The 15,422-nt window shown below is 38.4% G+C and overlaps 1 protein-coding gene across 22 annotated transcripts in view; it reads right to left on the bottom strand.

Moving 5' to 3' along the window:
- Nucleotides 1–652: 652 nt before the first annotated feature.
- The window catches only part of CHRM3 (cholinergic receptor muscarinic 3), a 285,519-nt gene continuing 270,749 nt past the window's right edge, over nucleotides 653–15,422 (bottom strand). For all 22 annotated transcript variants that reach the window (XM_068676262.1, XM_068676266.1, XM_068676259.1 and 19 more), the window contains one exon: nucleotides 653–13,535. In XM_068676262.1, the coding sequence (XP_068532363.1) occupies nucleotides 11,714–13,535 (1,822 nt within the window). In that variant the 3' untranslated portion in view covers nucleotides 653–11,713. The remainder of the gene's footprint in view (nucleotides 13,536–15,422) is intronic.

The raw sequence follows: 15,422 nt of genomic DNA, 5'->3' as shown, positions 1-15,422 counted from the left end.
TGGGAAGTACGCATGCCCTCTGCTACCCAGCCAGGCTCTGGGAGGTACAAGGCAAGCAGGGCTGATGCAAGCGCTCCTGGAGAGCTGGGTGGTGCAACTGCCCCACCTGGCTGGGAGCTGACCAGAGCACCACACTATGTGTGAGGGAGGAAGGAAGAGCACGTCTCCTCCAAGATGAAGTGAAACTGGAGAAGAGCTATGGTACTGAACCAAGTCTCAATGCTGGGACTGATTTTGTATGGCCCTCTGTTTCTTCTACCCAAGCTCATTTTCATAAGAGGTCTGAATGTCCAGAGCTTTACAGAGCCTAAAAAACCTCTGTGGAATGATGTGGAAACTTTTCAATTGAAAAGTAAAAGCAGATTTGGTAGGAAAAGAGACACATCTGGGACTATTTGTTCCCATTCACATCCTGAGGCCCTCTTGGGGTGATGCACTGAAGCGGCAATCTCTTCTCAGGGGCTTCTTTACAGTGTATCCCCTCAACACTTTCAGCTGCACAGGCAAGATTTGCCTGTGTGTTTACTGGGCATGGGAAGACAGTTAAAAACAATACACTATTTCCTTTTTTTTTTTTCTGATGAATAAATTGAATGTATTGATGTAAAGTTAAAAAATATACTTGAGATAAATGACAGCAGTGACAAGAGAATGAGAACAACTTTCATGTTTTTATTGCTGCCTTAGAAGCAATTGATAAACAGTACACTTCATATATAAATGAGCATATGTCAATATATGACAACAAAAATAAATTACAGTGACATAGTATTTAACTTTACAAGGTTGTACAAAATTTCCAAATATGAATAGATTTCAACTTAAAAATTTGAAATAAGTTAAAACTTCAACTATTCTGAAGACTTGAAAAATATACATACAATTTCACTCAATCACATCATTTACAGTATGATTTTTTAAGCTGTTTAGTCTTATACACCCATTTATTTTTAACTGTCTTAGTGGAATATCTCCTGCTATATGCAGCTTTACTGCACTGGGATAGTGAAAGGGGTTCCCTGAGGGCACAGAACAGGCTTTGAGTGTTTATATTTTATGTAATTTGATTACATTTATTATCAAGAAATACAAAACCAAAGCATTATTTATCTGCCCTATAAAAAAAGACTGATTTATCTCCTCTTGCTAAAATTTCCATTGATGCTAATGAGAATTTTGAAGAAAGATTAACAGCAGGATTGAGCTAAACTAAGTCTGTTCAGCCAGGATGAATTAGGTCACATTATTTAATGAAATATTTGAAGGATATCTGTTTTGTATTATATCTCATTACAGGCTACATAGCTAGTCTTGGATACGCACTGAGATATTTGCTTCCATGACAAATATAAAAGTATTTTGATATGGTACTTTAAAATAATAGGGTGGATTTTGGATTGGTATTTTGAACAGCTCAATTATATGTACTTGATTATTTCAGTAAATTTTATGTAGATTAAAAACACTGGACAAATCCCCTTGTCTGTGAGTGTGTGATAATTCAGAATGCTGAGAGCCATAAAATAAGGTAGAGGAGCTTCATACCACAGCTAGATTGCTCCTGATAGCTAGGATTCTGAAGTTAACACAAAGCTGGTGCAAACAGACCCATGCACCATCAAAAAGGCAAAAGCTCACTAACTCAAGAAACCGTTAGTGAGGATACAGATGAAGGAAGAAATCTGAACAAACTGGCACGTGGGAAACTTGCTCAACTATCTAAAGTGCAGGAAGACACTTGTGTAGCCAGAGGTGAGTTAAATTTTCTGTGATGAATTCAGTAAATGAGGAAAAAAATCCAAGATATCTATTTGCGTGACTGAATTTTCCCTTCTCTGAATATGTTAAAATATCTACCAAAGTGCTGCATCTGTAGCCTGCGGTCTTTCCCCCAAACAAATAGGCATTATACATACATCATCTGAAAGGAAAAAAAAAGAATAAAAAATAGGCCAGAGATAAGCAATTCCTCATTTCCACTTTTCTCTAATGCTGGCAGTAACGGGTGATGCGGCTCACAATGGAGCTGGAAATGGTTTCAGAAGCCATGGTCTGTGCTGTGGGAGCGCGCAGCCCAGCAGCAGGCGGAAGGAAAGGGGCTGGTGGCAGGCCCGGGGCTGCTGAGGCCTTGCTGGGTCTTGCTCATGTCCTCCCAGTGAATTTGGCTGCAGGCTGCTGTCTGGCTCAGAGCAGGGCACAGGAGGACTGGGAAGAGGCCTGGAGTGTGTGTAGGCGGCTGCAAAGTGTGACACGGGGCAGAAAGGGCCTTGGGAGCACAGTAGGGGCCTGGCTGTGAGCTGGCACTGGGCTTGGGTCAGACCTCAGCGAAGGCCGGTGGCCACGGCTGCTACCAGAGCATGGAGCGGTTTCAGCAAGCAGCCACCTGTGACATCAAGAAAACTGATAGCAGCCAGAAAACACCAGCATGCATGGATGGAGTCCACATTCCCTACTACAAACCTATGTCTGCACAGAGGCCTCCCAGACTGAGGGGAGTAACAGTTTCACCAAAGGAAAGGATGTACTTGATGAAGACTTCCAAAGCACTGTTTCTAGATCATTTACTGTTCTTGTAGTAATCTCAAATTACTTTAAGGTTACATTTTTCTTGATTGCTTGTTCGGTATTCTGCCTCTCTATTGGATTCAGAGAGGAAAAAAAGAACACGGAAATATATTTCAAAAGTTCAACCAACATCTAGTGGTTATGTAAACCTTACATCACCAACTGCTTGGCAGACAATGCACTGTACAATCAGATATGACTCTTATATCACATCATTTACTTTTTATCTTAACTAGCAAGCCTCTCCATGAGCGGCAACTAAAGAAATGACTTTATCAGCTTATACTAATGCAACTGTTATCAGGAGCATACAGGGTAAAAGGCATTTGTAGATTACAATAATAATACATTTGTAAGGAAAGTTCCACATGGGAAGGTGCCACCTGATTAGCTTTATATGAAGGGATAAAAAATAATAAATAAATAAATAAATAATGAAAAAATCCCTTAAGAACACAATGTTCCACAGTGGGAATTCAGTGGGCGCCAAGTTTGTACAGCACACTTTGGGCTAACACCCGTGTGGTTAAAGGAGAAATGTGAAAGTTCATTAGATGCTCAACTGGGGCTGATGCATTCATTTGTCTACCACCACACAGCCACCCACCCTCTGTCCTACAGACTGCAGTGCTGGCAGTGATTCCAGAAGGGAGAATGCCTACAACAGTATTTAAGTCAGTCTCTGGGTATTTTCTTTTAACTTTGTCTTTATTTAATTGAAAGAGGAAAGGATATCCAAAATGTTGCTACTGAGGAAAACAATTGCAAACAATAACTCTCCATCATTATCCACCTCTACTTTCCCCATTAATGTACTAGTGTTTTGCAAAATGCCATCAGTATGACTTAGGACCAATTATTCTTGCTAACAGTTTCCCTAGACACAGAACTTTACTTAAAAGTCAGCAGGTGAATTGCCATGCAGTACAGAACCTGTTTGCAGAACCAGAACAACCTGGCCAATTAATTTAATATTTTTAATATTAATAAATATTTGTGTTTGGATAGTATCTATCTGAATGGATGGCTACTACTAGCTCAGTAGATACAAGACTTTGAGTGCAAGCACTGCCAGTTTTTGTAGCAGAAGGTGAGGCTCTCACTTTTACTGCTTTCTGGTTGTTTCATCTGTTTCCAGTAAGTTCATCTCTACTACTTTTGGCTGAACAAAAGCAGGGTCTGATAAGGGGTAAAATTACAAATCCCTTTTTATGAAAGAGGCTTCTGAGGTGCTCATTTACTGAGTGTAATTTGCCCCATATTTCAAATTCAGAAAGAATGAGAACAATATAAATTTATTTTAAATATTAAAGCTTTAAATATATATATATTCAGATAATGTCTCTAGAACTAGTTTTGATCCTAAATCAGAAGAACAGCACAGAAACCTTTCAATTAATAAGAACAGAAAGGCACATCAGGAAACACAGAGTATGTTCATCAGATTCCTGTAATGTTATCTCTACTTCTATCACAAAAATACTCCGTATCTCCAAGTCGAAGCAGGAAGCTTACGACTCATTTTTGTAACAACTTGTCTTGACTTCCGTGGCCCACACCCTTCCCCCAGTAGGGTGCAAGTACCAGGAACTCATTTCCAGCTTCATACTAGACAAAAGCCCGGTGACTTTTTTTGGTCTTTGGAAGGGAAGAAGGGCACAAATCCTGGGAACTAAAGTGACACAGGCATGACTGGGGCAGGAGCAAACTGGGTAAGAGGACACCTCTGGAAACTCAGGGACAATTTATGTGAAAAAAACTGTATCTTCTTCATTGAACGCTTACAAATTCTACAGCCTACAACTGCAAAACATCACATTGTATTTAGTGTTTTCTTAATTCTTTCAGAAAGCAATGAGCAATAGAATTCATGCTTTTTTAACCTTTAACTTCTGAATAGGCACTTTCACGCATTGAGTGTACTGATGTCAATCCTGGATAATTCCCTAAGCATCTTGCTTCTGAGAGCAGCAGTGAATATGTAATCCTACTCAATATTTCCCTTCAAGCAGAAGGGAAGGGAAGGGAAGGGAAGGGAAGGGAAGGGAAGGGAAGGGAAGGGAAGGGAAGGGAAGGGAAGGGAAGGGAAGGGAAGGGAAGGGAAGGGAAGGGAAGGGAAGGGAAGGGAAGGGAAGGGAAGGGAAGGGAAGGGAAGGGAAGGGAAGGGAAGGGAAGGGAAGGGAAGGGAAGGGAAGGGAAGGGAAGGGAAGGGAAGGGAAGGGAAGGGAAGGGAAGGGAAATAAATATGATTTTGTAGGTGCTAAAAATGGCATACTTCTACATTGATGGAAGAGAGTGTTGAATAGGTATGTACAGCTGGAGGGGATTGAATCACTATGAAAAGTGAAAATAATGATTGGAGAAAAATTACGGAGCATCAGGAAATACCAAATAGGTCTATTTCTTGTGATATATTCACACAATACAGGGTTCATAGTAAATTGACTTTTATCTTAAATCATGCTGTGGTGCTGGTCTGTGCCACAACGATAACTATTCTTAAAGTAGCCTTGTTAACCACAAAATAATGAAGGCCATCTCCTCATCACTTTGACACCTCTAGGCTAGATCACATTTGAGGAGTGACTATGGTTGCTTCTGTTAAAAATCTCTGTTAACCCAGAGATTTCAACCCAGAAGAAAAATATTCTCAAGAGGACTGGATAATTTGAAGAAAATTCAAGAAATCAGTTTCTTATCCAGAGACTTTATTTCCATGACAGTGTAAAACTTTTCAGTTCTTTTGGGTATTTTAAGGAAATTAACTATGCTACTATGAAGATTTGAAAAAGAAAATTTAAAAGTTCTCTCTGTACACTGTCATGTGCTTATCTAATTATTAGCTATGACCAAGTATTAATCATTGGAGCACTTCAGGCATTGTTTCATTCCAGATACAGCACTAAATTTTTGGCCTTGAGAGAGTAAGAATTTCCTGTAAAAATCGTGGAAAATGCATATATGTGCATGCACAAACACACAGACAAATAAACCACACTGCCCTATGAATGCCCAATTATTTAGCCCTATAATAAGGTTTCATAGATGTTTGAGTGGGGTATGAGGCTGCCATGCCAGAAGTGTGGCTGTTGGTAATGCGTACTCTTGGCTCCCAGAGTCATTCACACACTGAACTTTTCTGGGAAGTGTTTGCATGTGTTTATTCACCCCTGTGCAGAGAGGATGTGCACATCTATAAAAACTTTAAATGCCTTGTTCTTTTTCCAAGCTTACTGCCAAGTTAAATACATAGTATAGCTTCACTAGCTTGGAAACAAGTTAGCTCTTCTCACCAGAGATCAGCTATTTTATCACCATTTTCATAAGACCTTCCCTGAGGTCAGCATCATACATGCCAGTTAAACTCAGTCAAGGATTTATTATTTACAAAAACAGAAAAGGACAAATGACCTAGATATACCTACACTGTGTTTTTCTCAGTTCTACCACACAAACAAGCATATATATATATATATAAATATATATGTGTATATATATATATGTTTTGTTTTGTTTTGTTTTTTAAATTGCACAATTCCACCTGTGGGACTGGCAAATGAAAAGTACTATTCCATATAACAGAAAGGGCAGAGCAATAGCATGGAGTGGGGAAGGATGATACTTTTCCACCTCAAACTGTTTTAATAGTGCCTGCATTCATGTAACCAAACTGAGAAACTGACTGTGATGTTTGCATGATTTCAGGAGTTTGGGACCCCTATTTCTCTTTGGTAAACTTAGACAGAATCCATCCTTAGAACCCAAAGCCATCTTCACATTTGGTCAAGCCAGAGTGGTTTTGGTTAAGCTAATGGAGTTGAACCTAGTACAGTATCGGTGCAAAAGCTCAGAGTGTGTCATGCATTTCTAAATTTTGGGTAGTGTCCAAAGAGCCAGCACAATACACTAAGAACAGCATGTTCATAAATAAGGACAAGGCATTTTTAAAAATAAGCACTAAGGAAAGATGTGAAAACTTTTCTTGTAGCTAAGCAGAGCAGACCTAAACTGTCCAGTTACAACTGATCAGGCATCAAAGACAATGTTCACTATGGCTGACAATGTCAGCATAACTTTATATATACTTCCATAAACATCACTGTAGGTATGTGTGCCTCTCTCTGTATGCACATATATAGTACTGTGTCATACATATGTTATCCTTCTGAGATATGCAAAGTGCATAGAGATGGATAAGTACAAAACGCATGCCACTTGATACACATTGGAATAAACCATGAAAATGATCTCTGTCAAGGTTAACTACATTTTCTCTGGTCATTTAAGTATTTAAAATGAATCAAAAAGTCTTCAAGCACATCTAAGTGTGTATATGTAAATAACCATAACAATCTTTCTTGAAGATAAAAAAAAAAAAGACAATCTGTGTTATAATATATGCATTTAAGATGCCATGGGAGTGGTGAAAAGTAAACAAAGTCCTGAATACCACAGTGGCACAGTAAATAAGTTTGCCAGTTAGGACTGTGAAGACCTATCAGTGACATCAAATACTGTGATGATCAAGCTCAGTCAATTGTGGTGCCATGGGGTATGAAATGGAATAAACAGTGTGGAAAATAACAGCTCCAAACACTCCTATTCATATCAACTTCTTTCCAACAAACAACACAATCAAATTAGCTACCCTATGTGTGCTCATCCTTAAAGCTGGAATACAAAAATGCCCAAATAACACACTTTACAAGTTAGTATTTTCCCACCATTTGTCTACAGAAATAGCGAAGTGCAAAATCAATAAATGATCTATGCCTGGTACAAGGAAGAGAATCCTAGTTAAATAAAACTTTTAATTCTCTGAAAACCTGAATGTCATATATGATCTATCTAAGCTTCCCAATAGAAGTACTTGGGTATCCTGGGAGTCCACTTCAGGGACAGAGAAGACAGCCATCATCAAACACTGCAACTCCAGCAGACATTTGTACATAACCTTTGGGTTAACAGAAAGCAATCTACAAATATATACCATTTCGACCTGCTCCCAGAAGAAAGTATGGGTAAACACCTAAGAGACAAAATGAATATATATATATATATATATATATATATGTTTATATATAAAGGATCCTGCTCCAATTCCTCTTGGTAAGTCTCAGAAAAGAAAGTACTAGACCTCAACACTAGCAATATGCCCTTGGAGCAGTTTAATTTGGCATGGAGATTTTTTGAAAGGAATAAAGTCTGATACCAAGACAGGCTTGAAAAACATTTTATGAAAAGTATCCAGAAAACATTTTGGGGAGAATGAGATTTAGGAATCTCAACCATACATTTGAATGGGGGTGCCTAGGTAATGAGATAATCAAGGGGGCAAATGAAATGCAGTTTATAAGTGGCTTAGCATGATGCTCCATGACTATCCCTACTGTATATGTAGTAGCATAATGATGTCCATAGATTCAAAATTACTGATGCTGATGATTGGAAAAAAAAAAAAGACAAAAAAATCATTTTTCTTTTGATGTTTCTATTCCATACAGGCAAACTGAGCGTACTGGAAGAGTTCCATTCACTTCTTATATACACAAGGTTGAGACTGAGCCAAGATGTTTCAGGATATTCTTACAGAAGAAGTAAGGAAATATAAAACTCAAGACAACCAAATAAGAAAATGAAATTGTACATAATTGAGGAAGGTCATCACCTGCCTCACAACATTGGCATGGGTATCCTCACAAAACTATACATTTCTGCAGGTCACTTATTGTTCAGTCTATATAGATCCAAGTGTTCAAACCTGGGGAACTGCTCAGGCCTTTCTGTACTTGTTTAACTTTAGAACAGTGGCCTCTGCAGATTAAATTCTAGGAAGCATGTTGTGCTGTGGTAGGATAAAGCACTTAGTGCACCATGACACCTGTCCTTGGATCTCTGGATCAGACAGAGATCTCACAGCCTCTACTGGTACGGAAGCTGTCATACAATTTTGCATTTGTATAACAATGGATTTTGTTGTCTTAGAGCTATTTGGTGCTTGACAGTGATTGGGGTCTATTCTACAAAGCTTGCTGCAGACAATCCAGTGGTGCCTGTCTGGCTATCTCCTCTGATTCTTTGATCCTCTTCATATGGAATCTAATCATTTATTATTGCAGCTAATGGGGATGATGCCTGGTCTCTGAAAGCCAGCTTTTAATGTGAGGAATGGTTATGGGACTGAGCTGTTTGCCCTCAGATTGATGCTTTCTATCATGTTTCTGATTAATTTTCCTGTAAACAGATGCAATTTTACATAATTTCTACCTTTTAAAAGTAATCCTGTGTCAGATTGTATCTTTGGGTCTTGCATTGTTCTTCTTCTGAAACCTACCATGTGCGTGTGCCTATGTTCATAAATAATACATCCTCTTGTGCCTATACTTACAATTTGTGTGTGTGCATGGGTTTAATGCAAACACGTAGACATATAGGATACAAATTAATTTGATCCCCACTGTACTTGCAACAGCCAAATTCTTAATATTTTATAGTGCATATTCCATTAAATAAATAATAACAAAATTGATCTGTGCTACAACGTGTATACATACACAATTTATGATGCCTGCAATAACATTTTAAAGCCTGTTCACACATCAAAAGACAGGTTGTTTATTTCTCTCTTATAACAGTCCAAGGGTTTAACTCTTCCTATTATGTAAACAGTGGTGACAGACGCTTTCAAAGAAGCTTTGCTTCATTAAAAATTAATAGTTTCCCATTGTAAAATCAATACTAATATACCATAAATCCCCCTGATGAACTCTGGCTTCCTTACATGCTCTCACATTTTGTGTATTAGGGGCACAGCACTACTCTAAATATCAGAAGATAATAATATGGCAATATATATAGATATAGGTACATATTTAAATGTTAAAAGATTAGTTAGGTCAACTTGAGTAATGAATATATTTCAAATATATACTTCTTTCTATAAAAAAAGGTCTTTCATTTTCTTTGCAATGTGGGTGCCTTGCAAGTCTTTGGCTGTGTGTCTACCAAACTGGTAAACCAAATCTGGGCATCTTTAGCTCAAAATGCACTCATGACATATAGATGAAGCTTTAACTTTTTTTTTTTTTCTTACTGTATATTGAACTTGTACTTGAAGTAGAATTACAATATCATTTACAAGCTTACTTTTAGGTAGACACTTTAAACAACTCATACAAAAGAAAGATTTGTATGTCAAGAGCATTTGTTTTAGTGACAAGAAAGCTAGGTATACTCTATTCATTTCTCAAGCAGACCTTTATGAATCACTTTAAAAGGACACTACAGCTGAAGACTGAAGAGCAATATTTATCAACATTAAATAAAACATTTGGTGAAGTATGTATAAATATTTCTCCATATGAACATAACACAAAATTAAATAGTTCAGATACACAGACACCATTTAATATATTTCCACTGTTGTCAAAATCATCTGTAAACACCATCTCACACTGAATACAAAAGCAGCTTTTACATCAGTTCTGTGTTCACAACACTGATGCCCCTTTGCAAAAGAAGAAATTTGTTTTGTTTTATTTTCAGCAAAACAAGAGTTTAAGCAATAAAAAAAGTTTTGGTCAGTTCAAAGAAGAATACAAAATTATCTTTCAACATGTAACTAAATCAGATTTAGAACAATAGTTTAAAGTACAATCCTTTCCCTGGGGGATCTCTGACTTTTATAAATCACACTATGTTTGGTGCAGACCACATCACAAATACCAGGAAATACTGGTCATGTCTAAGCTATAAATATGAAAGCCCTTTTTAAATTTTTCTCTATTAAAAATTACCAGGTTACAAATTGGCAACACTCACATTTTCTGAAACACCAAATAACCTGGCAATTAACAGATTTAGGTACACTTCTACTGATGATTTTTCACACAGATTCTGGAAAAGAAACACTTTATAGTGAGTGTCCTTCATGTACAAAAATAAAGGATTTATTTTACACACATCTTTTGCATCTGAAGATCATCTGGGGATGAGCAAGAAATGGAGCTGCTGCTCATGGCCACATCCTTCTGGCTCCTGAACCTTTAACGATCGGTGGCCCAGAGGCTCTTGCCATCCCACACACTACGTTGAGGGCAGAGCCCTCAAGGCAATCTTCAACTCCTTTCATATCCTTTAAAGAAGCATGATCACTCTGCGGAGAGATACTGTGCTGAAGACAAAGGTTGTACTGGGCATATGCTCTGATATATAACTCAGTAGACTGTCAGACTCACAGGCTACGCTTTGGTTCTCTCGATTTGAAATGTGGACAGTGTTTTAGTTGCAAACCAAACCTGAATTTCAGGTGGTGAACAATGAGATAAATATTTATAAGACTTTCTGATATTGTTTTTTTAAAATTTCGATTACGTGCAACAGTGATGTGGGGCCCTGTAAAACCTAGACCAATAGATCACCTCTTTCCTGGTATGTGTGTATTGTAGAGGTGTGAATGTATGTTTTGCATACATGCACACTCACACACACATATATATAACATGAGCTGCACATGTAGATACTTGGCAATCAGGGGTACAATTAACAATACACCAAAAGAGAAGTAGACAGGAAGCTCTACCTGGACAACAAGAAGCAGTTTTGCAACCTATACAGTGTCTCAAATGATTTCATAATCCTGTTTTGCTAGCTTGCTACATCTGTGTGTGACTGGAATTGACAGTTGTTGGATTCCTTGGAAACAGAAGAGTTGGGCTAGCTAGATGTGCTTACCTGAGATCCCAGAGTTGATTACAATCAAAGAGCTGGGCAGATCAGTAATGGGTTTATAATTGCTATACAGCTTCTTGCAAATTTGTAGGAAAACTTTATTAAGTCTTTCGTTCCTTAGTAAAAACGCTGAAGTTTGTTAGTTTTTGCTGAATGCAGACTTGATTTTTATATTAAAGTGGATTTATTAAAAGGATACAGAAGCCTGGCAGCTGCTTTCATGTCTTGATATTTAAATGTTTGAATCAGCACCCTGGAACCACCCTCCCACCCCATCCCAATCCCGTACCCTCCCGTCCTGTCCCATCCCATCCCGACCCATCCCAACCCATCCCATCTTGTCCTGTCCCTTCCCATTCCATCTCATCCCATCCAGTCCCATCCTCCATTATTTTTAAGGTGTTTAAAAAATACTATTCTATGAAGCTTCCCTAGGGATCCGCTTATGAAAAATGACAGACTGCCTTTGCTGATACTGCTGTTTGCGTCGTTTTCGTTTGTCACACTGGCACAGCAGTAACATCTTGAAAGTGTTTCTGAATGTTTTGTTACACAGTGCATAGCAAACAGGGTTCACCGTGCTATTGATGTAGCAAAGCCAGTACCCCAGGTTCCAGACAGTTTTGGGGATACAGTTGCAAAAGGTGTTCACCAGAACCATGATGTTATATGGGGTCCAGGTAATGATGAAGGCAAACAAAATGGCACTGAGTGTCTGTGCCGCTTTCTTTTCTTTGATAAGTGACATTCGTTTTCGTTTTGTGATCTGACTTCTGGTTTTCAAGGCAAACTTTTTTGCCAGGGTTGCCTCCTTGAAGGACAAGGGCAGGGCTGCAGATGTCTTGGTCACCGATGAGATTCCATCAGAAGCTGTAGCTGTCTCTGCTGACCCTGGCTGAATTGGAAGCTTTGAAAAGCTCTTCTGGAAACTTCCACCATCCTGAATGCTTTTGGAAGGGTGCAATTTTTTAGATTTCTTTTCCTGTGACTCTGTGTCAGATTTCTGCAGTTCATCCCCTGACTCATTCAAATCTTCTGAGGATGGCAGTTTTGTGGAATTAAGGATGGCACTGTGACCAGGAAGCTTCAGCACAATCGAATAGATGGCTCTGGTCTCTGCAGCAATGTCTTCTTCATCAGAGGAGGCTGAATTTTCAAGGGAGGCAGCAGCATCATTATTGTTCCAGCTGTCACTGCTGCTGTGCTCTTGGTCCCCCTGGTCCGTGTTGGGTTCCCAGCTCTTCATTGTGAGCCAGAAGTGGCAGCGTCTGTATTTCCTTCGGGTTGAGCGTTTCATGCTCTGCCGTTGCAGCTCATAGCTGCTGCAGCTCCGGGAACTGCCTGTCTGGTGCACAAAGCGTGCTGCCTCTGCTTCGCTGCCTGAAGCCTGTAGCCCTGCTAACTCTTTGGTGCGTTTCTCAGTCTCCTTGTAGATCCGCCAATACAAAATACTCATAATGGTGACTGGCAAGTAAAAGGCAGCTATGGCAGTGCCAAAAGTGATGATAGGTTCACTTAGAAACTGGATAAAACATTCATCAGCAGGCACAGTCCTCTTCCCAACAAAATACTGCCAGAACAATATGGCAGGGGCCCAAAGAACAAAAGATATGACCCATGCTAAACCAATCATCACTCCAGCCCTTTTAGTTGTTCGTTTGGCTCTGTACGTAAGTGGCCTAGTGATGGAAAAATACCTGTCAAAACTTATGACAAGGAGATTCATGACAGAGGCATTACTGGCGACATAGTCAATGGAGAGCCAAAGATCGCAGGCTAAGTTTCCCAAAGCCCAGTGGCCCATGATGATGTATGTGGTGAAAAGATTCATGGAAATAATACCAATGATCAAATCCGCACAAGCAAGACTCAACAAGAAGTAGTTGTTGACTGTTTTCAGTTGTTTGTTAACCTTAAATGCAACTATCACTAGGATGTTTCCTATGATGGTCACCAGTGCAAGGATCCCAGTGAGGAAAGCAATCAAAACTACTTGCCAGACTGTATGTCCACCCAGAGGGTCTTTACTTGTGGCATTTAGGGATGTGTTTACTGATTCCACAGTGGAGAAGGGAAAACTCTCTGTGGTCTGAGGGAAATCATAGCTGCCAATGAGCGATGCTGCTTCATCAAGTAGTCCTGGTCCATGGGAATCTCTCTTCCAGAAGGAGCTCACATTTCCAAACAGGGACGAGGCTGAACTGGTGTTGTGCATGATCATTGTGACTCTCTGACATAGTCTGCAGTGGGGAGAAAAGCAAACAAAAAACAAGTGAACGAGTGAATATGGTAAATAAAAAAAGTCCACGTACTCATAAAATCCCGTTAGTGCTTTGAAAGATGTCTTTAAAAGCACAGCAGTCTGTGACACAGTCCAAGTCAAGCACATGCAAGATAGTACTTGGCGTACAGCTGTGATTAATCTAAGCTTTTTGTAGTAATTGCACAACTTTTCCTTAAAAACATTCAGTCACAGAAGAACCAAACTCTCAGGAGCATTTCAACCTACAATAGTATTAAAATGCCCCCTAACTCTAACTCTTAATTAAAATGCTCCCTAATGGATCTGCACCAAACTCTACATCTCAACAGCTGGCTATCCTGGAGCCTTCAAAAACTAAATGCCAGACACATGCAGATGCAAATCCTCTGAGACTGAGTCAATGCTGGTCTCCAGAGTTCTTGTAGCATGAGCAGAACACAGAAAAGGAAGACTCTGCTGCCTCCAGCTATAGCTAATGATAAACAAAATATTGTTCTGTGTCCTTAAACTACAGAGATACAAGGTCAGCATAATTTCACTGTGTCAAGCTACTTACTATACCCCTATATTACTCTAAAATGTAAAGATCTCTTCATCTACATTTCAGCTGGTTGATAAAGGTACTAGAAGTTCTCATTAGCACTTTTTTCACATGCTACTATTCATTCTGCATGCACATTTTTACACTTGGAGTAAGGATTTTGTACATCTAATGACTCCAAAATGTCTTTGGGGCAACACATGTTAAAATTTCTTTTGAAAGTATGGTCTCTAGAGCTGGGGAAAAGTGCTTGGCAGATGTATGTCAAAGCAATTATTAAACACTTTAGGAAAAGATGAAAAAAGGCATGAAAGGGATTCATAATTAAACTTTAATCCTTTTCCCCAAGTACTTATGTAAAATGAAGACACGATCAGAATAGGGATTTAGATTTCCCTTATTTCATTAACTTCTGTGGTCAACTAACTAGATTCATTGTAATAAATCAATTATATCACCAAGCAGCAAGAATTTTGATGAGAAAGTCCAGCACTGATGGTAACTGTTGAACAAAATACGCTTTCAAAGACAAATGTTTGTTTTCTCACAGAGAACCATTCCAGAGTCAACATATTAAAGCATGAGATAATAAGGCATAGCTTAATGCACTGGTGTTACACAAAATATTTAACCAAGAAGAGATGTTTTGGTTTTGGTTCTTTAGTTTATAATTTTGTCTTCTGTTGAACCATACTTGGTTTTGTTAGCAAACCGTAAGACAATATACGATTTTAAATGGTACAGTTCCTTTGACATATGCTGTAAATGGATCAACCATTTGTTCTTTAATTCATGCACAATAACTAGTACAAAAAAAAACATTATATTTTGGTACCTAGTATTAATGAGATATTAGAAAAGATATATTTCTCTTTTAATAATAAAAAGGCAAGGTTTAATGATGCCGCCTAATCTAATTTGACCCACTTTTAATGTACTCATCATCATATCACACAGGATGTGAACATAATAACAACATAATAACAGTAAATATTGCTATTGGAAACCACAGGGTTAAACTTGACTCTTCTCCTGATAGAATCTCCAATATTGAAAATTTGGAGCAAGTCTAGCTTTATTACAACAAAACAAGGAGGTAAGAATTTTATAAACTGTAACACAACATTTAAAAAAAATAAATCATAGATTGAAACTAAAATTATCTTTTACCAAAAACTTTAACATTCCAAATTTTATTCTCTTTGCAAAGATCACATAAAGAAAATGTGTACATTTGTATGAAAATTCAGGCAAAAGGACATTCTCAAAATCTGTCAAGCTGTTCCTCTAAAATGGTCAGTATTTTTTGCCATTTTAATTGTT

This window comes from Anas acuta, chromosome 3 (genome assembly GCF_963932015.1).
Source record: "Anas acuta chromosome 3, bAnaAcu1.1, whole genome shotgun sequence".
In the NCBI taxonomy this organism is placed as follows: domain Eukaryota; kingdom Metazoa; phylum Chordata; class Aves; order Anseriformes; family Anatidae; genus Anas; species Anas acuta.
This window is presented reverse-complemented; position numbering and strand designations above follow the sequence as displayed.